The sequence below is a fragment of the Ranitomeya imitator genome, chromosome 7 (assembly GCF_032444005.1).
Source record: "Ranitomeya imitator isolate aRanImi1 chromosome 7, aRanImi1.pri, whole genome shotgun sequence".
Taxonomy (NCBI): domain Eukaryota; kingdom Metazoa; phylum Chordata; class Amphibia; order Anura; family Dendrobatidae; genus Ranitomeya; species Ranitomeya imitator.
Window position 1 is genome coordinate 212,589,461 of NC_091288.1, and position 25,035 is coordinate 212,614,495.

At 49.3% G+C, this 25,035-nt stretch overlaps 1 protein-coding gene across 1 annotated transcript; it reads right to left on the minus strand.

Moving 5' to 3' along the window:
- Positions 1 to 809: 809 nt before the first annotated feature.
- On the minus strand, positions 810 to 24,826 carry SMIM22 (small integral membrane protein 22). The gene is made up of 4 exons (XM_069734756.1): positions 24,705 to 24,826; positions 18,581 to 18,753; positions 5,237 to 5,319; positions 810 to 1,348 (listed from the first exon to the last, which is right to left on the minus strand). Exons 2-4 carry the CDS (start codon positions 18,708 to 18,710, stop codon positions 1,298 to 1,300), a joined length of 264 nt encoding a protein of 87 aa, XP_069590857.1. The 5' UTR covers positions 18,711 to 18,753; positions 24,705 to 24,826; the 3' UTR covers positions 810 to 1,297.
- Between the last annotated feature and the right edge of the window lie 209 nt (positions 24,827 to 25,035).

Below are 25,035 nucleotides of genomic sequence, written 5' to 3' on the forward strand. Positions count from 1 at the left end.
CCTTTTACTCCTGCCTCTTCATTTAGCTCTCGCACATTCCAGTGCCCCAGGGGGATCGCAGACCATCTCTTAAAGGGGTGATCAAGTTTATAAAACCCCCTTTTTTTTTTTTTTTTTATCCAAACAATTTGGATTCAGTGAGAATTGTGTAATGCCTCATTTCTCCTGTAGGGGCGCTGCAGGGACAGAATTCTTGATAGCTGATCACAGGAGATCAGGTGATCATCAGGACTCTTACTGTCCAAAAATGACAATCCCTTTAAATGTCCGGAGTACCCCTTTAATTATTTTATTTCTCATTTGATGTCACCTGAGCGGCGTAGTCCAGAGTGTTGACTTCCAGCCAAGAAGAGGTTAATACAAAACTTGCTTTTTTATCACTCGGAGATCTGAGTCATCGTCACATGAACGGATTCACATTAATGTCATTTTCTGCTTTTTGTTTTTCACGCTGTTAACCCCTCATACCCCAAATCTTCTGCTCCAAGTGTATAAAGCTCCTCTCCCTTATTATTGTCTGCAGTCACTAATCCTATGGGAGAAGAGATGCAGGGTAAAGCATGGCGGAGCGACCGCGCAGCACCCTGCCCCTCTGACGGGGCAGGAGGGGACTTTGTGACTACCTTGCACCCCTATGGAAGAAGGGAGGCATCCACAAATTCATAGGTAGATGTGACATTAAGGGGATAGAAGTGGAAAACCCCTTTAAGAGACACTTGGTCCGATAAAGCGGCCCCTGCCGTGACAGTGGGGGCAATGGAAGGCACCGTGGGACCCCCAAGTTTCTTGTCCTTTCATACAAATAGACAAAAGTTTTAAAAAACTTTATTTTACAGCAAAATATCTTATTTGCATTTTTTTTTTGTTGTTTAATTTAAATTGGTTTTGAATGTATTGCTCTATTCACACCCAAAGCTGCAAATACAATCCTGGCAGGTCCCTCAATGTAGCTTCACATCACCAACATCACCCCAAATCCTGAATGCAGCTCTGGGTGTGAGTGGAGAAAACCACAAGGAGCGAAAGATGCAACATTGACAAGACACAAAATCTGAAGGAAACTTATAAAGAAAGACATCTGGTAGGAATCAATGGGACCCCAGGGGAGGAAAAGAGAACTGTGCCCTCTAGTGGTGAAGGGGCTTATGGCAGCATATATGCTAATAATATCTATTAATACAATCAGTGTTAATACGTCCTACATGTGATAATAATCCAGGGAAAGTAAGCGCATAACAAAACCTCAGTGATTCAGTTTTATTGTCTCCATTAGCTGTCAACCCAGCGATGGGTGAGACTATGGCTCCAGAGCGAGATTGTCAACCCCAACTTTCTGTTTATATTTTCTCTGTAAAAAAAATGAGAAAAATTCATACATTACTGATCGAGTGCAAAAATATAACTACTATAATACTGCCCCTATGTACAAGAATATCACTACTATAATACTGCTCCTATGTACAAGAATATAACTACTATAATACTGCTCCTATGTACAAGAATATAACTACTATAATACTGCCCCTATGTACAAGAATATAACTACTATAATACTGTCCCTATGTACAAGAATATAACTACTATAATACTGCTCCTATGTACAAGAATATCACTACTATAATACTGCCCCTATGTACAAGAATATAACTACTATAATACTGCCCCCTATATACAAGAATAACTACTATAATACTGCCCCTATGTACAAGAATATAACTACTATAATACTGCCCCTATGTACAAGAATATAACTACTATAATACTGCCCCTATGTACAAGAATATAACTACTATAATACTGTCCTCTATATACAGGAATATAACTACTATAATACTGCCCCTATGTTCAAGAATATAACTACTATAATACTGCCCCTATGTACAAGAATATCACTACTATAATACTACCCCTATGTACAAGAATATAACTACTATAATACTGCTCCTATGTACAAGAATATAACTACTATAATACTGCTCCTATGTACAAGAATATAACTACTATAATACTGCCCCTATGTACAAGAATATAACTACTATAATACTGCCCCTATGTACAAGAATATAACTACTATAATACTGCTCCTATGTACAAGAATATAACTACTATAATACTACCCCTATGTACAAGAATATAACTACTATAATACTGCCCCTATGTACAGGAATATAACTACTATAATACTGCCCCTATGTACAAGAATATAACTACTATAATACTGCCCCTATGTACAAGAATATAACTACTATAATACTGCCCCTATGTACAAGAATATAACTACTATAATACTGCCCCTATGTACAAGAATATAACTACTATAATACTGCCCCTATGTACAAGAATATAACTACTATAATACTGCCCCTATGTACAAGAATATAACTACTATAATACTGCTCCTATGTACAAGAATATAACTACTATAATACTACCCCTATGTACAAGAATATAACTACTATAATACTGCCCCTATGTACAAGAATATAACTACTATAATACTGCTCCTATGTACAAGAATATAACTACTATAATACTGCCCCTATGTAGAAGAATATAACTACTATAATACTGCCCCTATGTACAAGAATATAACTACTATAATACTGCCCCTATGTACAAGAATATAACTACTATAATACTGCCCCTATGTACAAGAATATAACTACTATAATACTGCCCCTATGTACAAGAATATAACTACTATAATACTGCCCCTATGTACAAGAATATAACTAATATAATACTGCTCCTATGTACAAGAATATAACTACTATAATACTACCCCTATGTACAAGAATATAACTACTATAATACTGCCCCTATGTACAAGAATATCACTACTATAATACTACCCCTATGTACAAGAATATAACTACTATAATACTGCTCCTATGTACAGGAATATAACTACTATAATACTGCCCCTATGTACAAGAATATAACTACTATAATACTGCCCCTATGTACAAGAATATAACTACTATAATACTGCTCCTATGTACAAGAATATAACTACTATAATACTGCCCCTATGTACAAGAATATCACTACTATAATACTACCCCTATGTACAAGAATATAACTACTATAATACTGCTCCTATGTACAGGAATATAACTACTATAATACTGCCCCTATGACAAGAATATAACTACTATAATACTGCCCCTATGTACAAGAATATAACTACTATAATACTGCTCCTATATACAAGAATATAACTACTATAATACTGCTCCTATGTACAAGAATATAACTACTATAATACTGCTCCTATGTACAAGAATATAACTACTATAATACTGCTCCTATGTACAAGAATATAACTACTATAATACTGCCCCCTATGTACCAGAATATAACTACTATAATACTGCCCCTATGTACAAGACTATAACTACTATAATACTGCTCCTATGTACAAGAATATAACTACTATAATACTGCTCCTATGTACAAGAATATAACTACTATAATACTACTCCTATGTACAAGAATATAACTACTATAATACTGCCCCCTATGTACAAGAATATAACTACTACAATACTGCCCCTATGTACAAGACTATAACTACTATAATACTGCTCCTATGTACAAGAATATAACTACTATAATACTGCCCCTATGTACAGGAATATAACTACTATAATACTGCTCCTATGTACAAGAATATAACTACTATAATACTGCCCCTATGTACAAGAATATAACTACTATAATACTGCTCCTATGTACAAGAATATAACTACTATAATACTGCCCCCTATGTACAAGAATATAACTACTATAATACTGCCCCTATGTACAAGAATATAACTACTATAATACTGCCCCTATGTACAAGACTATAACTACTATAATACTGCCCCTATGTACAAGACTATAACTACTATAATACTGCTCCCTATGTACAAGAATATAACTACTATAATACTGCCCCCTATGTACAAGAATATAACTACTATAATACTGCTCCCTATGTACAAGACTATAACTACTATAATACTGCCCCCTATGTACAAGAATATAACTACTATAATACTGTCCCTATGTACAAGAATATAACTACTATAATACTGCTCCTATGTACAAGAATATAACTACTATAATACTGCCCCTATGTACAAGAATATAACTACTATAATACTGCTCCTATGTACAAGAATATAACTACTATAATACTGCCTCCTATGTACAAGGATATAACTACTATAATACTGCCTCCTATGTACAAGAATATAACTACTATAATACTGCCTCCTATGTACAGGAATATAACTACTATAATACTGCCCCTATGTACAAGAATATAACTACTATAATACTGCTATGTACAAGAATATAACTACTATAATACTGCCCCTATATACAAGAATATAACTACTATAATGCTATCTTCCCTTTCTGTCCGTGTGCTGGACTCTCTTTTGTCCCCTCGTTATCACTAGTTAGTTACTATGAGCGGTTATCTGTCAGTTGATTACACATTATTGCGGTACATATTATTACGGTACAGATATGGCAGTCATTTTCTTTTCCTGTGTCTGCTCCTAGAGATAAGTCGGTCTGTGTTACCATTGTGCTGTATGTGCTGGGATGTGGCGACACTCTCACTCCCTGTCTGCTTTCTCGCCTGCCCCCATACTCTTTTGCTCTCCTATGTTTATTGGGGGTCTCTCCGCGCTCTTGCTATTGCCCTGATGTCCGGGATGATGTGATTTTGTTGTCATTATTTTCTCACGTTTATGTTTCCTACAGTCTCTGCAGCCAGAATCGGATTATTTTCTTTTATGGCTGAATGACTTGGAAAACAGAAATTGCGGCATTACTGGGAGGGCGGCGTGATATGGCGGCACTCTTCCTATGGAACGCAAGATTTGTAGTATAAGGTCCATGGGTCACCGGGGGCATTAATATTGGACTCGTCTTAGAATTTATTGCTGATATTTTGGGTAAGGTATAGCGGTTACCCAGAGAGCGCGTGGTATTTGAGCACTATATGGGGGTATTATTTGGGTCTGTATTGTTATGATGACGTCTCACACAATATAAGGTGGAATTTTCCCTAAACCTCTGGAGTGTTGAGACCTAATCCAATATGGCCCCCGAGGACCGAGGATTGCCGGTCCTGTGTCTCCTTGTGCGCCAGGAATTCATTGGCTGCAATTTGCGTCTTAGCGGAGCTGACGGCTCGGTCCGCGGGGAGAAGGCGACAGGCGCAGACTCGTGTTACCTTGTCCACTTGGGAATCGCAGTCACAGCAACAGCAGCAACAGCATCTGATGAGGACCAGGAGGATGAGGAGGAGGATGAGCCCTGGGGACAGAAGGACGGATGACAGATGGGTCCACAATGGCGGGATGGGTGATTGTACGCAGCCTGCGCACACTTCTATCACTTTCCTGGACTCTTTACCCCATAATCAGGCAGTGCAAACAGGCTGACCATCCCCCGATGACGGAGAAGCCCATATACAATCTCTTGCCCGCTCGTGCCGCTTACACCTAAAGAACATCTCTAGAATCCGCCCTTTTCTCACCATTGAGACAGCTAAAACCCTCACGGTCGCCCTGATCCACTCCCGCCTGGACTACTGTAACGCTCTATTAATTGGCCTCCCCCTCACTCGACTTTCCCCTCTCCAGTCCATCCTTAATGCAGCAGCCAGGGTCGTCCATCTGGCTAATCGTTACTCGGACGCGTCCGCTCTTCGCCAGTCGTTACACTGGCTGCCCATTCATTACAGGATACAATTCAAAGTACTTGTTTTCACCCACAAAGCTCTCCACAGTGCGGCACCCCCTTACATCTCCTCCCTCATTTCTGTCTATCAGCCTAACAGACCACTGCGCTCTGCAAATGACTTTCGGCTAACCTCTGCACTAATCCGTACCTCCCACTCCCGACTCCAAGACTTCTCCCGTGCTGCGCCAATCCTCTGGAATGCTCTACCCAAGATATTAGGACCATCCATAATTTGCATAGTTTTAGGCGCTCGCTCAAAACACATTTGTTCAGAGCGGCCTATCACGTTCACTAATCAAAGTTATGTTATGTGTGTGTGTGTGTAGCCCATTCACTATCCCCATCTATTCCCCAACCCCTGAAGATGGCCGGACCATGATTGTAAATACATCATTGTAAATACACACCTGTACTTTGTATCTCCCCCACCTCATTGTAGATTGTAAGCTCTCACGAGCAGGGTCGTCTTATTTTGCTTTAATTATTGTATTGTTAACGTTGTTACTTATGACTTTTGTGTTTGAAACTGTTAAACTGTAAAGCGCTGCGGAATATGTTGGCGCTATATAAATAAAGATTATTATTATTATTATTAGAAGCACACAATTGTTCGTCAGGTGAAACGATCTTTTGATTTGCATAAAACATCATTGGTCTCGGCAGCACATCGTTCTGTGTAACCACGATGTGCTGCTGAGAACATTGGCGGCCTGTGCGCAGTGAGCGATGTATTACAGATCGTTCATCGCGCGGTCTGCCTGTGTAGACGGGCTGCTAAACCACCATCGGCGAACACAGGCACCCACCGATGCACTCGATCAGTCACTCCGTGGCCCCCCACCATATATACTCAGGTGGGCAAAATTAAAACTCACTGACTAGCCCACCCAAGCACGTGCTCAGGCACTAGGTAGCTTAGAAGCTCATCTAAGCATACGATCGAGTGCTCGATAACTCACTCATTGTGGGAAGCCCCTGAGGAAGCCGCGCTCAATAGTGCACTCAGGGATTTGGGCACTCTATTACACACCTTTTTAGGAGGTCACTTAGGCAGCCAATAGCTCACATACCTACTGAGGTGCTCAGTGTTTCCTCCATCATCACCCTCACTTGCTCACACTCAGTCCCTATGTTATCCCCTGAGGTGCTCAGTGTTTCGTCCATCCCCACCCTCACTTGCTCACAATCAGTCTCTGTTATCCCCTGAGGTGCTCAGTGTTTCCTCCATCACCACCCTCACTTGCTCACACTCAGTCTCTATGTTATCCCCTGAGGTGCTCAGTGTTTCCGCCATCACCACCCTCACATGCTCACACTCAGTCTCCATGTTATCCCCTGAGGTGCTTAGTGTTTCCTCCATCACCACCCTCACTTGCTCACACTCAGTCTCTATGTTATCCCCTGAGGTGCTCAGTGTTTCCTCCATCACCACCCTCACTTGCTCGCAATCAGTCCCTATGTTATCCCCTGAGGTGCTCAGTGTTTCCTCCATCCCCACCCTCACTTGCTCACAATCAGTCTCTGTTATCCCCTGAGGTGCTCAGTGTTTCCTCCATCACCACCCTCACTTGCTCACACTCAGTCTCTATGTTATCCCCTGAGGTGCTCAGTGTTTCCGCCATCACCACCCTCACATGCTCACACTCAGTCTCCATGTTATCCCCTGAGGTGCTTAGTGTTTCCTCCATCACCACCCTCACTTGCTCACACTCAGTCTCTATGTTATCCCCTGAGGTGCTCAGTGTTTCCTCCATCATCACCCTCACTTGCTCACACTCAGTCTCTATGTTATCCCCTTAGGTGCTCAGTGTTTCCTCCATCCCCACCCTCACTTGCTCACAATCAGTCTCTGTTATCCCCTGAGGTGCTCAGTGTTTCCTCCATCACCACCCTCACTTGCTCACACTCAGTCTCTGTTATCCCCTGAGGTGCTCAGTGTTTCCTCCATCCCCACCCTCACTTGCTCACAATCAGTCTCTGTTATCCCCTGAGGTGCTCAGTGTTTCCTCCATCACCACCCTCACTTGCTCACACTCAGTCTCTATGTTATCCCCTGAGGTGCTCAGTGTTTCCGCCATCACCACCCTCACTTGCTCACACTTAGTCCCTATGTTATCCCCTGAGGTGCTCAGTGTTTCCTCCATCACCACCCTCACTTGCTCACACTCAGTATCTATGTTATCCCCTGAGGTGCTCAGTGTTTCCTCCATCACCACCCTCACTTGCTCACACTCAGTCCCTATGCTATCCCCTGAGGTGCTCAGTGTTTCCTCCATCACCACCCTCACTTGCTCACACTCAGTCCCTATGTTATCCCCTGAGGTGCTCAGTGTTTCCTCCATCACCACCCTCACTTGCTCACACTCAGTATCTATGTTATCCCCTGAGGTGCTCAGTGTTTCCTCCATCACCACCCTCACTTGCTCACACTCAGTCCCTATGCTATCCCCTGAGGTGCTCAGTGTTTCCTCCATCACCACCCTCACTTGCTCACAATCAGTCTCTATGTTAACCCCTTAGGTGCTCAGTGTTTCCTCCATCACCACCCTCAATTGCTCACGCTCAGTCTCTATGTTATCCCCTGAGGTGCTCAGTGTTTCCTCCATCACCACCCTCACTTGCTCACACTCAGTCTCTATGTTATCCCCTGAGGTGCTCAGTGTTTCCTCCATCACCACCCTCACTTGCTCACACTCAGTCCCTATGTTGTCCCCTGAGGTGATCAGTGTTTCCTCCATCACCACCCTCACTTGCTCACACTCAGTCCCTATGTTATCCCCTGAGGTGCTCAGTGTTTCCTCTATCCCCACCCTCACTTGCTCACACTCAGTCCCTATGTTATCCCCTGAGGTGCTCAGTGTTTCCTCCATCACCACCCTCACTTGCTCACACTCAGTCCCTATGTTATCCCCTGAGGTGCTCAGTGTTTCCTCCATCCCCACCCTCACTTGCTCACACTCAGTCTCCATGTTATCCCCTGAGGTGCGTAGTGTTTCCTCCATCACCACCCTCACTTGCTCACACTCAGTCTCTATGTTATCCCCTGAGGTGCTCAGTGTTTCCTCCATCATCACCCTCACTTGCTCACACTCAGTCTCTATGTTATCCCCTGAGGTGCTCAGTGTTTCCTCCATCACCAGCCTCACTTGCTCACACTCAGTCTCTATGTTATCCCCTGAGGTGCTCAGTGTTTCCTCTCTCACCACCCTCACTTGCTCACACTTAGTCCTTATGTTATCCCCTGAGGTGCTCAGTGTTTCCTCCATCACCACTATCACTTGCTCACACTCAGTCTCTATGTTATCCCCTGAGGGGCTCAGTGTTTCCTCCATCCCCACCCTCACTTGCTCACACTCAGTCTCTATGTTATCCCCTGAGGTGCTCTGTGTTTCCTCCATCGCCACCCTCACTTGCTCACACTTAGTCCCTATGTTATCCCCTGAGGTGATCAGTGTTTCCTCCATCCCCACCCTCACTTGCTCACACTCAGTCTCTATGTTATCCCCTGAGGTGCTCAGTGTTTCCTCCATCGCCACCCTCACTTGCTCACACTTAGTCCCTATGTTATCCCCTGAGGTGCTCAGTGTTTCCTCCATCACCACCCTCACTTGCTCACACTCAGTACCTATGTTATCCCCTGAGGTGCTCAGTGTTTCCTCCATCACCACCCTCACTTGCTCACACTCAGTCCCTATGCTATCCCCTGAGGTGCTCAGTGTTTCCTCCATCACCACCCTCACTTGCTCACACCCGGTCTCTATGTTATCCCCTGAGATGCTCAGTGTTTCCTCCATCACCACCCTCACTTGCTCACACCCGGTCTCTATTTTATCCCCTGAGATGCTCAGTGTTTCCTCCATCACCACCCTCACTTGCTCACACTCAGTATCTATGTTATCCCCTGAGGTGCTCAGTGTTTCCTCCATCACCACCCTCACTTGCTCACACTCAGTCCCTATGCTATCCCCTGAGGTGCTCAGTGTTTCCTCCATCACCACCCTTACTTGCTCACAATCAGTCTCTATGTTATCCCCTGAGGTGCTCAGTGTTTCCTCCATCACCACCCTCACTTGCTCACAATCAGTCTCTATGTTATCCCCTGAGGTGCTCAGTGTTTCCTCCATCACCACCCTCACTTGCTCACAATCAGTCTCTATGTTATCCCCTGAGGTGCTCAGTGTTTCCTCCATCCCCACCCTCACTTGCTCACACTCAGTCTCTATGTCATCCCCTGAGGTGCTCAGTGTTTCCTCCATCCCCACCCTCACTTGCTCACACTCAGTCTCTATGTCATCTCCTGAGGTGCTCAGTGTTTCCTCCATCCCCACCCTCACTTGCTCACACTCAGTCCCTATGCTATCCCCTGAGGTGCTCAGTGTTTCCTCCATCACCACCCTCACTTGCTCACACTCAGTCCCTATGTTATCCCCTGAGGTGCCCAGTGTTTCCTCCATCCCCACCCTCACTTGTTCACAGTCAGTCCCTATGTTATTCCCTGAGGTGCTCAGTATTTCCTCCATCACCACCCTCAGTTGCTCACACTCAGTCTCTATGTTATCCCCTGAGGTGCTCAGTGTTTCCTCCATCACCACCCTCACTTGCTCACACTCAGTCTCTATGTTATCCCCTTAGGTGCTCAGTGTTTCCTCCATCCCCACCCTCACTTGCTCACACTCAGTCTCTATGTTATCCCCTGAGGTGCTCAGTGTTTCCTCCATCACCACCCTCAGTTGCTCACACTCAGTCTCTATGTTATCCCCTGAGGTGCTCAGTGTTTCCTCCATCACCACCCTCACTTGCTCACACTCAGTCTCTATGTTATCCCCTTAGGTGCTCAGTGTTTCCTCCATCCCCACCCTCACTTGCTCACACTCAGTCTCTATGTTATCCCCTTAGGTGCTCAGTGTTTCCTCCATCCCCACCCTCACTTGCTCACAATCAGTCTCTATGTTATCCCCTGAGGTGCTCAGTGTTTCCTCCATCACCACCCTCACTTGCTCACAATCAGTCTCTATGTTATCCCCTGAGGTGCTCAGTGTTTCCTCCATCACCACCCTCACTTGCTCACACTCAGTCTCTATGTTATCCCCTGAGGTGCTCAGTGTTTCCTCCATCACCACCCTCAATTGCTCACACTCAGTCCCTATGTTGTCCCCTGAGGTGCTCAGTGTTTCCTCCATCACCACCCTCACTTGCTCACACTTAGTCTCTATGTTATCCCCTGAGGTGCTCATTGTTTCCTCCATCACCACCCTCACTTGCTCACACTCAGTCCCTATGTTATCCCCTGAGGTGCTCAGTGTTTCCTCCATCACCACCCTCACTTGCTCACACTCAGTCCCTATGTTATCCCCTGAGGTGCTCAGTGTTTCCTCCATCCCCACCCTCACTTGCTCACACTCAGTCTCTATGTTATCCCCTGAGGTGCTCAGTGTTTCCTCCATCACCACCCTCACTTGCTCACACTCAGTCCCTATGTTATCCCCTGAGGTGCTCAGTGTTTCCTCCATCCCCACCCTCACTTGCTCACACTCAGTCTCTATGTTATCCCCTGAGGTGCTCAGTGTTTCCTCCATCACCACCCTCACTTGCTCACACTCTGTCCCTATGTTATCCCCTGAGGTGCTCAGTGTTTCCTCCATCCCCACCCTCACTTGCTCACACTCAGTCTCTATGTTATCCCCTGAGGTGCTCAGTGTTTCCTCCATCACCACCCTCACTTGCTCACAATCAGTCTCTATGTTATCCGCTGAGGTGCTCAGTGTTTCCTCCATCACCACCCTCACTTGCTCACACTCAGTCTCTATGTTATCCCCTGAAGTGCTCAGTGTTTCCTCCATCACCACCCTCACTTGCTCACACTCAGTCTCTATGTTATCCCCTGAGGTGCTCAGTGTTTCCTCCATCACCACCCTCACTTGCTCACACTCAGTCTCTATGTTATCCCCTGAGGTGCTCAGTGTTTCCTCCATCACCACCCTCACTTGCTCACACTCAGTCTCTATGTTATCCCCTGAGGTGCTCAGTGTTTCCTCCATCACCACCCTCACTTGCTCACACTCAGTCTCTATGTTATCCCCTGAGGTGCTCAGTGTTTCCTCCATCACCACCCTCACTTGCTCACACTTAGTCCTTATGTTATCCCCTGAGGGGCTCAGTGTTTCCTCTATCACCACCCTCACTTGCTCACACTCAGTCTCTATGTTATCCCCTGAGGTGCTCAGTGTTTCCTCCATCCCCACCCTCACTTGCTCACACTCAGTCTCTATGTCATCCCCTGAGGTGCTCAGTGTTTCCTCCATTACCACCCTCACTTGCTCACAATCAGTCTCTGTTATCCCCTGAGGTGCTCTGTGTTTCCTCCATCGCCACCCTCACTTGCTCACACTTAGTCCTTATGTTATCCCCTGAGGGGCTCAGTGTTTCCTCCATCACCACCCTCACTTGCTCACACTCAGTCTCTATGTTATCCGCTGAGGTGCTCAGTGTTTCCTCCATCACCACCCTCACTTGCTCACACTCAGTCTCTATGTTATCCCCTGAAGTGCTCAGTGTTTCCTCCATCACCACCCTCACTTGCTCACACTCAGTCTCTATGTTATCCCCTGAGGTGCTCAGTGTTTCCTCCATCACCACCCTCACTTGCTCACACTCAGTCTCTATGTTATCCCCTGAGGTGCTCAGTGTTTCCTCCATCACCACCCTCACTTGCTCACACTCAGTCTCTATGTTATCCCCTGAGGTGCTCAGTGTTTCCTCCATCACCACCCTCACTTGCTCACACTCAGTCTCTATGTTATCCCCTGAGGTGCTCAGTGTTTCCTCCATCACCACCCTCACTTGCTCACACTTAGTCCTTATGTTATCCCCTGAGGGGCTCAGTGTTTCCTCCATCACCACCCTCACTTGCTCACACTCAGTCTCTATGTTATCCCCTGAGGTGCTCAGTGTTTCCTCCATCCCCACCCTCACTTGCTCACACTCAGTCTCTATGTCATCCCCTGAGGTGCTCAGTGTTTCCTCCATTACCACCCTCACTTGCTCACAATCAGTCTCTGTTATCCCCTGAGGTGCTCTGTGTTTCCTCCATCGCCACCCTCACTTGCTCACACTTAGTCCTTATGTTATCCCCTGAGGTGCTCAGTGTTTCCTCCATCCCCACCCTCACTTGCTCACACTCAGTCTCTATGTTATCCCCTTAGGTGCTCAGTGTTTCCTCCATCCCCACCCTCACTTGCTCACACTCAGTCTCTATGTTATCCCCTTAGGTGCTCAGTGTTTCCTCCATCCCCACCCTCACTTGCTCACAATCAGTCTCTATGTTATCCCCTGAGGTGCTCAGTGTTTCCTCCATCACCACCCTCACTTGCTCACAATCAGTCTCTATGTTATCCCCTGAGGTGCTCAGTGTTTCCTCCATCACCACCCTCACTTGCTCACACTCAGTCTCTATGTTATCCCCTGAGGTGCTCAGTGTTTCCTCCATCACCACCCTCAATTGCTCACACTCAGTCCCTATGTTGTCCCCTGAGGTGCTCAGTGTTTCCTCCATCACCACCCTCACTTGCTCACACTTAGTCTCTATGTTATCCCCTGAGGTGCTCATTGTTTCCTCCATCACCACCCTCACTTGCTCACACTCAGTCCCTATGTTATCCCCTGAGGTGCTCAGTGTTTCCTCCATCACCACCCTCACTTGCTCACACTCAGTCCCTATGTTATCCCCTGAGGTGCTCAGTGTTTCCTCCATCCCCACCCTCACTTGCTCACACTCAGTCTCTATGTTATCCCCTGAGGTGCTCAGTGTTTCCTCCATCACCACCCTCACTTGCTCACACTCAGTCCCTATGTTATCCCCTGAGGTGCTCAGTGTTTCCTCCATCCCCACCCTCACTTGCTCACACTCAGTCTCTATGTTATCCCCTGAGGTGCTCAGTGTTTCCTCCATCACCACCCTCACTTGCTCACACTCTGTCCCTATGTTATCCCCTGAGGTGCTCAGTGTTTCCTCCATCCCCACCCTCACTTGCTCACACTCAGTCTCTATGTTATCCCCTGAGGTGCTCAGTGTTTCCTCCATCACCACCCTCACTTGCTCACAATCAGTCTCTATGTTATCCGCTGAGGTGCTCAGTGTTTCCTCCATCACCACCCTCACTTGCTCACACTCAGTCTCTATGTTATCCCCTGAAGTGCTCAGTGTTTCCTCCATCACCACCCTCAGTTGCTCACACTCAGTCTCTATGTTATCCCCTGAGGTGCTCAGTGTTTCCTCCATCACCACCCTCACTTGCTCACACTTAGTCCCTATTTTATCCCCTGAGATGCTCAGTGTTTCCTCCATCACCACCCTCACTTGCTCACACTCAGTATCTATGTTATCCCCTGAGGTGCTCAGTGTTTCCTCCATCACCACCCTCACTTGCTCACACTCAGTCCCTATGCTATCCCCTGAGGTGCTCAGTGTTTCCTCCATCACCACCCTTACTTGCTCACAATCAGTCTCTATGTTATCCCCTGAGGTGCTCAGTGTTTCCTCCATCACCACCCTCACTTGCTCACACTCAGTTTCTATGTCATCCCCTGAGGTGCTCAGTGTTTCCTCCATCACCACCCTCACTTGCTCACAATCAGTCTCTATGTTATCCCCTGAGGTGCCCAGTGTTTCCTCCATCCCCACCCTCACTTGTTCACAGTCAGTCCCTATGTTATTCCCTGAGGTGCTCAGTATTTCCTCCATCACCACCCTCAGTTGCTCACACTCAGTCTCTATGTTATCCCCTGAGGTGCTCAGTGTTTCCTCCATCACCACCCTCACTTGCTCACACTCAGTCTCTATGTTATCCCCTTAGGTGCTCAGTGTTTCCTCCATCCCCACCCTCACTTGCTCACACTCAGTCTCTATGTTATCCCCTTAGGTGCTCAGTGTTTCCTCCATCCCCACCCTCACTTGCTCACAATCAGTCTCTATGTTATCCCCTGAGGTGCTCAGTGTTTCCTCCATCACCACCCTCACTTGCTCACACTTAGTCTCTATGTTATCCCCTGAGGTGCTCATTGTTTCCTCCATCACCACCCTCACTTGCTCACACTCAGTCCCTATGTTATCCCCTGAGGTGCTCAGTGTTTCCTCCATCACCACCCTCAATTGCTCACACTCAGTCCCTATGTTGTCCCCTGAGGTGCTCAGTGTTTCCTCCATCACCACCCTCACTTGCTCACACTCAGTCCCTATGTTATCCCCTGAGGTGCTCAGTGTTTCCTCCATCCCCACCCTCACTTGCTCACACTCAGTCTCTATGTTATCCCCTGAGGTGCTCAGTGTTTCCTCCATCACCACCCTCACTTGCTCACACTCTGTCCCTATGTTATCCCCTGAGGTGCTCAGTGTTTCCTCCATCCCCACCCTCACTTGCTCACACTCAGTCTCTATGTTATCCCCTGAGGTGCTCAGTGTTTCCTCCATCACCACCCTCACTTGCTCACAATCAGTCTCTATGTTATCCGCTGAGGTGCTCAGTGTTTCCTCCATCACCACCCTCACTTGCTCACACTCAGTCTCTATGTTATCCCCTGAAGTGCTCAGTGTTTCCTCCATCACCACCCTCACTTGCTCACACTCAGTCTCTATGTTATCCCCTGAGGTGCTCAGTGTTTCCTCCATCACCACCCTCACTTGCTCACACTCAGTCTCTATGTTATCCCCTGAGGTGCTCAGTGTTTCCTCCATCACCACCCTCACTTGCTCACACTCAGTCTCTATGTTATCCCCTGAGGTGCTCAGTGTTTCCTCCATCACCACCCTCACTTGCTCACACTCAGTCTCTATGTTATCCCCTGAGGTGCTCAGTGTTTCCTCCATCACCACCCTCACTTGCTCACACTTAGTCCTTATGTTATCCCCTGAGGGGCTCAGTGTTTCCTCCATCACCACCCTCACTTGCTCACACTCAGTCTCTATGTTATCCCCTGAGGTGCTCAGTGTTTCCTCCATCCCCACCCTCACTTGCTCACACTCAGTCTCTATGTCATCCCCTGAGGTGCTCAGTGTTTCCTCCATTACCACCCTCACTTGCTCACAATCAGTCTCTGTTATCCCCTGAGGTGCTCTGTGTTTCCTCCATCGCCACCCTCACTTGCTCACACTTAGTCCTTATGTTATCCCCTGAGGTGCTCAGTGTTTCCTCCATCCCCACCCTCACTTGCTCACACTCAGTCTCTATGTTATCCCCTGAGGTGCTCAGTGTTTCCTCCATCACCACCCTCACTTGCTCACAATCAGTATCTATGTTATCCCCTGAGGTGCTCAGTGTCTCCTCCATCGCCACCCTCACTTGCTCACACTTAGTCCCTATGTTATCCCCTGAGGTGCTCAGTGTTTCCTCCATCACCACCCTCACTTGCTCACAATCAGTCTCTGTTATCCCCTGAGGTGCTCTGTGTTTCCTCCATCGCCACCCTCACTTGCTCACACTTAGTCCTTATGTTATCCCCTGAGGTGCTCAGTGTTTCCTCCATCCCCACCCTCACTTGCTCACACTCAGTCTCTATGTTATCCCCTGAGGTGCTCAGTGTTTCCTCCATCACCACCCTCACTTGCTCACAATCAGTATCTATGTTATCCCCTGAGGTGCTCAGTGTCTCCTCCATCGCCACCCTCACTTGCTCACACTCAGTCTCTATGTCATCCCCTGAGGTGCTCAGTGTTTCCTCCATTACCACCCTCACTTGCTCACAATCAGTCTCTATGTTATCCCCTGAGGTGCTCAGTGTTTCCTCCATCACCACCCTCACTTGCTCACACTCAGTCTCTATGTTATCCCCTGAGGTACTCAATGTTTCCTCCATCACCACCCTCACTTGCTCACACTCAGTCTCTATGTTATCCCCTGAGGTGCTCAGTGTTTTCTCCATCACCACCCTCACTTGCTCACACTCAGTCCCTATGTTATCCCCTGAGGTGCTCAGTGTTTCCTCCATCACCACCCTCACTTGCTCACACTCAGTCCCTATGTTATCCCCTGAAGTGCTCAGTGTTTCCTCCATCACCACCCTCACTTGCTCACACTCAGTCCCTATGTTATCCCCTGAGGTGCTCAGTGTTTCCTCCATCACCACCCTCACTTGCTCACACTCAGTCTCTATGTTATCCCCTGAGGTGCTCAGTGTTTCCTCCATCACCACCCTCACTTGCTCACACTCAGTCCCTATGTTATCCCCTGAGGTGCTCAGTGTTTCCTCCATCACCACCCTCATTTGCTCACACTCAGTCTCTATGTTATCCCCTGAGGTGCTCAGTGTTTCCTCCATCACCACCCTCACTTGCTCACACTCAGTCTCTATGTTATCCCCTGAGGTGCTCAGTGTTTCCTCCATCACCACCCTCACTTGCTCACACTCAGTCCCTATGCTATCCCCTGAGGTGCTCAGTGTTTCCTCCATCAACACCCTCACTTGCTCACACTCAGTCTCTATGTTATCCCCTGAGGTGCTCAGTGTTTCCTCCATCACCACCCTCACTTGCTCACACTCAGTCCCTATGTTATCCCCTGAGGTGCTCAGTGTTTCCTCCATCCCCACCCTCACTTGCTCACACTCAGTCTCTATGTTATCCCCTGAGGTGCTCAGTGTTTCCTCCATCACCACCCTCACTTGCTCACACTCAGTCTCTATGTTATCCCCTGAGGTGCTCAGTGTTTCCTCCATCACCATCCTCACTTGCTCACACTCAGTCTCTATGTTATCCCCTGAGGTGCTCAGTGTTTCCTCCATCCCCACCCTCACTTGCTCACACTCAGTCTCTATGTTATCCCCTGAGGTGCTCAGTGTTTCCTCCATCACCACCCTCACTTGCTCACACTCAGTCTCTATGTTATCCCCTGAGGTACTCAATGTTTCCTCCATCACCACCCTCACTTGCTCACACTCAGTCTCTATGTTATCCCCTGAGGTGCTCAGTGTTTCCTCCATCCCCACCCTCACTTGCTCACACTCAGTCTCTATGTTATCCCTTGAGGTGCTCAGTGTTTCCTCCATCACCACCCTCACTTGCTCACACTCAGTCTCTATGTTATCCCCTGAGGTGCTCAGTGTTTCCTCCATCACCACCCTCACTTGCTCACACTCAGTCTCTATGTTATCCCCTGAGGTGCTCAGTGTTTCCTCCATCACCACCCTCACTTGCTCACACTCAGTCCCTATGTTATCCCCTGAGGTGCTGAGTGTTTCCTCCATCACCACCCTCACTTGCTCGCAATCAGTCCCTATGTTATCCCCTGAGGTGCTCAGTGTTTCCTCCATCACCACCCTCACTTGCTCACACTCAGTCCCTATGTTATCCCCTGAGGTGCTCAGTGTTTCCTCCATCACCACCCTCACTTGCTTGCAATCAGTCCCTATGTTATCCCCTGAGGTGCTCAGTGTTTCCTCCATCACCACCCTCACTTGCTCACACTCAGTCCCTATGTTATCCCCTGAGGTGCTCAGTGTTTCCTCCATCACCACCCTCACTTGCTCGCAATCAGTCCCTATGTTATCCCCTGAGGTGCTCAGTGTTTCCTCCATCACCACCCTCACTTGCTCACACTCAGTCCCTATGTTATCCCCTGAGGTGCTCAGTAGTTCCTTCATCACCACCCTCACTTGCTCACACTCAGTCTCTATGTTATCCCCTGAGGTGCTCAGTGTTTCCTCCATCACCACCCTCACTTGCTCGCAATCAGTCCCTATGTTATCCCCTGAGGTGCTCAGTGTTTCCTCCATCCTTTTTACTTTCCGTCCTTGTGCTGCCCAAATTCTGGTTAAAAGAAAATAAAGATGCAAAAGTTCTCACCAATAAAGGTAAAGAAAATGGCAAAAGCGGCGATATCCCAATCTGACTGGAACAACTGCTTGGTGGCGAGACGTCCCAGCACATCGTTCCACTGGTTTTCCAGCTGCTGTCCGATATTGTTGCTGGTCATTGTGGGGTAGGAGGGTGATGCCGCTTCTCTGTTATCCCGTCACCTTCCCATTAATCAAAAGAGACAAATCTATCATTAATATAACATGTAACATGGCGGCTGCTTCATCTGCCGAGATTTTATTTTTTCAATTTTGGTCAAATTAATTTCTCCCTAAAATCGGTTCCTTATGTGTCTGCAGAAAATCTGGAAAACGAAATTTGCATTTATCCTGAGGCCCGATGTTTGCTTGTTGTCTTGTCGCCACGATGACAGAAATAAAACCAAATGTGTCACTTTCTCTTTCCTGTTTCCATCATCGTTAACAGTCGTTATCTGTTCGGTAAGTTGTTTTTTTTTTCTTAATTTCATCTTTTACCTTTTTGCTACCTGGAAACCATCAACAAGCTGCTGGGGAAGAATCTGTTGTATTATGCCCCCCTCTTACCACTGGCGCATCCTTTGAAGAAGATAAAAGGGCAAAACCTTTTTAGGACAAGACGACGAGCGCATGGTTTTATTTTCCTAAATTGGATAATATTGATGTTATCCCTAGTGAATGCTCCGGGTCGCGCTGTGGATATGGTGAACGCTCCGGGCTGTGCTGTGGTTATGGTGAACGCTCCGGGCTGTGCTGTGATTATGGTGAACGCTCCGGGCTGTGCTGTGATTATGGTGAACGCTCCGGACTGTGCTGTGGTTATGGTGAACGCTCCGGGCTGTGCTGTGGTTATGGTAATGCTCCGGACTGTGCTGGGATTATGGTGAACGCTCCGGACTGTGCTGTGGTTATGGTGAACGCTCCGGGCTGTGCTGTGGTTATGGTAACGCTCCGGGCTGCGCTGTGGTTATGGTGAACACTCCGGGCTGTGCTGTGGTTATGGTAACGCTCCGGGCTGTGCTGTGGTTATGGTGAACGCTCCGGGCTGTGCTGTGGTTATGGTAACGCTCCGGGCTGCGCTGTGGTTATGGTGAACGCTCCGGACTGTGCTGTGGTTATGGTAACGCTCCGGGCTGCGCTGTGGTTATGGTGAACGCTCCGGGCTGTGCTGTGGTTATGGTAACGCTCCGGGCTGTGCTGTGGTTATGGTGAACGCTCCGGACTGTGCTGTGGTTATGGTGACGCTCTGGGCCCCCCTGTGGTTATACTGACGCTCTGGGCCCCACTGTGGTTATGGTGACGCTCTGGGCCCCGCTGTGGTTATAGTGACGCTCTGGGCCACACTGTGGTTATGGTGACGCTCTGGGCCACACTGTGGTTATGGTGAACGCTCCGGGACGCACTGTGGTTATGGTGAATTGTCGGGCTGCCCTCTGGATATTGTGAACACTCCGGGCCACGCTGTGGTTATGGTGAACACTCCGGGCCGCGCTGTGGTTTATGGTGGACGCTTCGGGCCGCGTTGTGGTTTATGGTGAACACTCCGGGCCACACTGTGGTTATGGTGAACACTCCGGGCCGCGTTGTGGTTTATGGTGGACGCTCTGGGCCGTACTGGTTTATGGTGGACTCTCTGGGCCGCACTGTGGTTATGGTGGATGCTTTGGGCTGCACTGTGGTTATGGTGGATGCTTTGGGCCTCGCTGTGGTTATGGTGAACGCTCTGGGCCGCGCTGGTTTATGGTGGACGCTCCGGGCCCCGCTGTGTTTTATTGTGGACGCTCCAGGCCGTGCTGGTTTATGGTGGACGCTCCGGGCCCCGCTGTGTTTTATTGTGGACGCTCCAGGCCGTGCTGGTTTATGTTGGATTCTCCGGGCCGCGCTGGTTTATGGTGGACGCTCCGGGCCGTACTGTGGTTATGGTGAACGCTCTGATCCGCGCTGGTTTATGGTGGACGCTCCGGGCCCCGCTGTGTTTTATTGTGGACGCTCCAGGCCGTGCTGGTTTATGGTGGATGCTCCGGGCCCCGCTGTGGTTTATGGTGGACGCTCTGGGCTGTACTGGTTTATGGTGGACGCTCCGGGCCGTACTGTGGTTATGGTGAACGCTCTGATCCGTACTGGTTTATGTTGGATGCTCCGGGCCGCACTGGTTTATTTTAGTGATTCTGCTGTCCTTGATGTTTTGCGGTGTCCGTGATGGATTGCTGAGCTATCAAGATGAAGATGTGGTGCATTTCATGCAATTTTATATATGCATTATTGTATATATTTTTGTATATTTATGTACTATTTTGTTCTATTTGTAATATTGACATGCCTTTGATTATTTTATGTGGTTGAAGGATTATGTACTTTTGCATAGTTTTGCATTGCTTCTCATCTTGTAACTATACTGTTTATCTGTAGTAGATATATAGTATTTATGGTGGACGCTCCGGGCCGTACTGTGGTTATGGTGAACGCTCTGGGCTGCGCTGGTTTATGGTGGACGCTCCGGGCCCCGCTGTGGTTTATTGTGGACGCTCCGGGCCGTACTGGTTTATGGTGGACGCTCCGGGCCCCGCTGTGGTTTATTGTGGACGCTCCGGGCCGTGCTGGTTTATGGTGGACGCTCCGGGCCCCGCTGTGGTTTATTGTGGACGCTCCGGACCGTGCTGGTTTTTGGTGGATGCTCCGGGCCCCGCTGTGGTTTATGGTGGACGCTCTGGGCCGTACTGGTTTATGGTGGACGCTCCGGGCCGTACTGTGGTTATGGTGAACGCTCTGATCCGTACTGGTTTATATTGGATGCTCCGGGCCGCACTGGTTTATGGTGGACGCTCCGGGCCGTACTGTGGTTATGGTGAACGCTCTGATCCGCGCTGGTTTATGGTGGACGCTCCGGGCCGTACTGTGGTTATGGTGAACGCTCTGGGCTGCGCTGGTTTATGGTGGACGCTCCGGGCCCCGCTGTGGTTTATTGTGGACGCTCCGGGCCCCGCTGTGGTTTATGGTGGACGCTCTGGGCCGTTCTGGTTTATGGTGGATGCTCCGGGCCCCGCTGTGGTTTATGGTGGACGCTCTGGGCCGTACTGGTTTATGTTGGATGCTCCGGGCCGCACTGGTTTATGGTGGACGCTCCGGGCCGTACTGTGGTTATGGTGAACGCTCTGATCTGCGCTGGTTTATGGTGGACGCTCCGGGCCGTACTGTGGTTATGGTGAACGCTCTGGGCTGCGCTGGTTTATGGTGGACGCTCCGGGCCCCGCTGTGGTTTATTGTGGACGCTCCAGGCCGTGCTGGTTTATGGTGGACGCTCCGGGCCCCGCTGTGTTTTATTGTGGACGCTCCAGGCCGTGCTGGTTTATGGTGGACGCTCCGGGCCCCGCTGTGTTTTATTGTGGACGCTCCAGGCCGTGCTGGTTTATGTTGGATGCTCCGGGCCGCGCTGGTTTATGGTGGACGCTCCGGGCCGTACTGTGGTTATGGTGAACGCTCTGATCCGCGCTGGTTTATGGTGGACGCTCCGGGCCCCGCTGTGTTTTATTGTGGACGCTCCAGGCCGTGCTGGTTTATGGTGGATGCTCCGGGCCCCGCTGTGGTTTATGGTGGACGCTCTGGGCCGTACTGGTTTATGGTGGATGCTCCGGGCCCCGCTGTGGTTTATGGTGGACGCTCTGGGCCGTACTGGTTTATGTTGGATGCTCTGGGCCGCACTGGTTTATGGTGGACGCTCCGGGCCGTACTGTGGTTATGGTGAACGCTCTGATCTGCGCTGGTTTATGGTGGACGCTCCGGGCCGTACTGTGGTTATGGTGAACGCTCTGGGCTGCGCTGGTTTATGGTGGACGCTCCGGGCCCCGCTGTGGTTTATTGTGGACGCTCCGGGCCGTGCTGGTTTATGGTGGACGCTCCGGGCCCCGCTGTGGTTTATTGTGGACGCTCCGGGCCGTGCTGGTTTATGGTGGATGCTCCGGGCCCCGCTGTGGTTTATGGTGGACGCTCTGGGCTGTACTGGTTTATGGTGGACGCTCCGGGCCGTACTGTGGTTATGGTGAACGCTCTGATCCGTACTGGTTTATGTTGGATGCTCCGGGCCGCACTGGTTTATGGTGGACGCTCCGGGCCGTACTGTGGTTATGGTGAACGCTCTGGGCTGCGCTGGTTTATGGTGGACGCTCCGGGCCCCGCTGTGGTTTATTGTGGACGCTCCGGGCCGTACTGGTTTATGGTGGACGCTCCGGGCCCCGCTGTGGTTTATTGTGGACGCTCCGGGCCGTGCTGGTTTATGGTGGACGCTCCGGGCCCCGCTGTGGTTATGGTGAACGCTCTGGGCTGCGCTGGTTTATGGTGGACGCTCCGGGCCCCGCTGTGGTTTATGGTGGACGCTCTGGGCCGTACTGGTTTATGGTGGACGCTCCGGGCCGTACTGTGGTTATGGTGAACGCTCTGATCCGTACTGGTTTATATTGGATGCTCCGGGCCGCACTGGTTTATGGTGGACGCTCCGGGCCGTACTGTGGTTATGGTGAACGCTCTGATCCGCGCTGGTTTATGGTGGACGCTCCGGGCCGTACTGTGGTTATGGTGAACGCTCTGGGCTGCGCTGGTTTATGGTGGACGCTCTGGGCCCCGCTGTGGTTTATTGTGGACGCTCCGGGCCGTGCTGGTTTATGGTGGACGCTCCGGGCCCCGCTGTGGTTTATGGTGGACGCTTTGGGCCGTTCTGGTTTATGGTGGATGCTCCGGGCCCCGCTGTGGTTTATGGTGGACGCTCTGGGCCGTACTGGTTTATGTTGGATGCTCCGGGCCGCACTGGTTTATGGTGGACGCTCCGGGCCGTACTGTGGTTATGGTGAACGCTCTGATCTGCGCTGGTTTATGGTGGACGCTCCGGGCCGTACTGTGGTTATGGTGAACGCTCTGGGCTGCGCTGGTTTATGGTGGACGCTCCGGGCCCCGCTGTGGTTTATTGTGGACGCTCCGGGCCGTGCTGGTTTATGGTGGATGCTCCGGGCCCCGCTGTGGTTTATGGTGGACGCTCTGGGCCGTACTGGTTTATGGTGGACGCTCCGGGCCGTACTGTGGTTATGGTGAACGCTCTGATCCGTACTGGTTTATGTTGGATGCTCCGGGCCGCACTGGTTTATGGTGGACGCTCCGGGCCGTACTGTGGTTATGGTGAACGCTCTGGGCTGCGCTGGTTTATGGTGGACGCTCCGGGCCCCGCTGTGGTTTATTGTGGACGCTCCGGGCCGTGCTGGTTTATGGTGGACACTCTCAGCTGCCAGCTTTACCTCGGCCGCACCTTTCCTGCAGGATAAATACTTTACGTCCTTGTTCCTTGTTCCGTCGGCCGAGTGTGTGATCTAGGTTGTATTATTCTCTCCCCAGAGATGAGAAGAGACGGAGGAGATGGCACCATCACACACATCACACATACGTAGATCTAGTACCGCAATAACACAGCGACCATTTGGTGCATGGAAACTAAAACCCGGATATAAGAAGGTCTCTCCACCCCATATAATAATCCCATATCTGCAGATCAGATCTACAACCATCAGATCCCGGAGTCACTTTCTCGCCTGTTAATAATTCTTCACAATGTTCTTCGACACCGGCGGCATCTATAGAGAGGCGGGGATGGGCTGATCGCCCGCGGGCACCGTGCCCCCGTAGCGCCCTTACTCCGGTGTTACACGGCAGTGATGGGGGTTGCCTAATCACCTCCAGGATGAGACATTTTGCCTACACTGATACACTGTAACAAACCATTAGGACACTGGAGAAATTTGTGTTTTTTCCGTTTCTGGCCATCACCTCTGTTCGCTGTCAGTGAATGAGAACCAAAGAATAAACCCCTGATATAATCTACTTCCCACAGCTGAGGGTTTGTTGCAGTTCCATCTAGTCTGGGCAAGATAACATTTTTCCTGTCCTGATACATTGTACTGGTCACCAGCTCTACAGAGGATTGTTCAGACTGGATGCAATTGCAACAAACTCCCAGCTGTGAGAACTATCATGTCACGGCGTTCAGCCTCTGGATCTATGTTCTCAGTCTCTGTCGCATGGCTCTGCCGTTACCAGGGCGGACCGGGAAGAGACCGATAATCATCAGGGGTGCTATGGATAATGGGGGTACGCACCTGCAGAGGGGGAGGTCTGGCCACTGCAGCGTCTCTTGTCTTCCTGCTTCCTGCATTGTGGGCAGGTGCGTCGCCGGCCGCCCAGGTGAGGAGCCTGTGTGACAACCTGCGGAGGAGGAGAGTAGTAGTCAGGAACAGCAGAACACGAATCCTAACCTCTCCCTACTCACAGCTGAGGGTTTGTCGCAATTGTATCTGCCTGAACAATTCTCTGTGAGCCAAACACATCAGCAGCACAAATCTCTGCTATTTTTTTACAATGTATCAGGGCACAAAGCATCGGCCATACTGGCTACCATTGTAACAAACCGTCAGCTGTGAGCAGGACGAG

Excerpts from the sequence above, each read along its gene's own strand:
- SMIM22 (XM_069734756.1), bottom strand. The coding sequence starts at position 18,710 with ATGACCAGCAACAATATCGGACAGCAGCTGGAAAACCAGTGGAACGAT. Across the intron at positions 5,320-18,580 it reads CATTTTCTTTACCTTTATTG|GGCTCATCCTCCTCCTCATC; the intron begins GTGAGAACTTTT and ends TTCTGTCCCCAG. Across the intron at positions 1,349-5,236 it reads GCGATTCCCAAGTGGACAAG|AGAAAATATAAACAGAAAGT; the intron begins GTAACACGAGTC and ends TTTTTTTTACAG.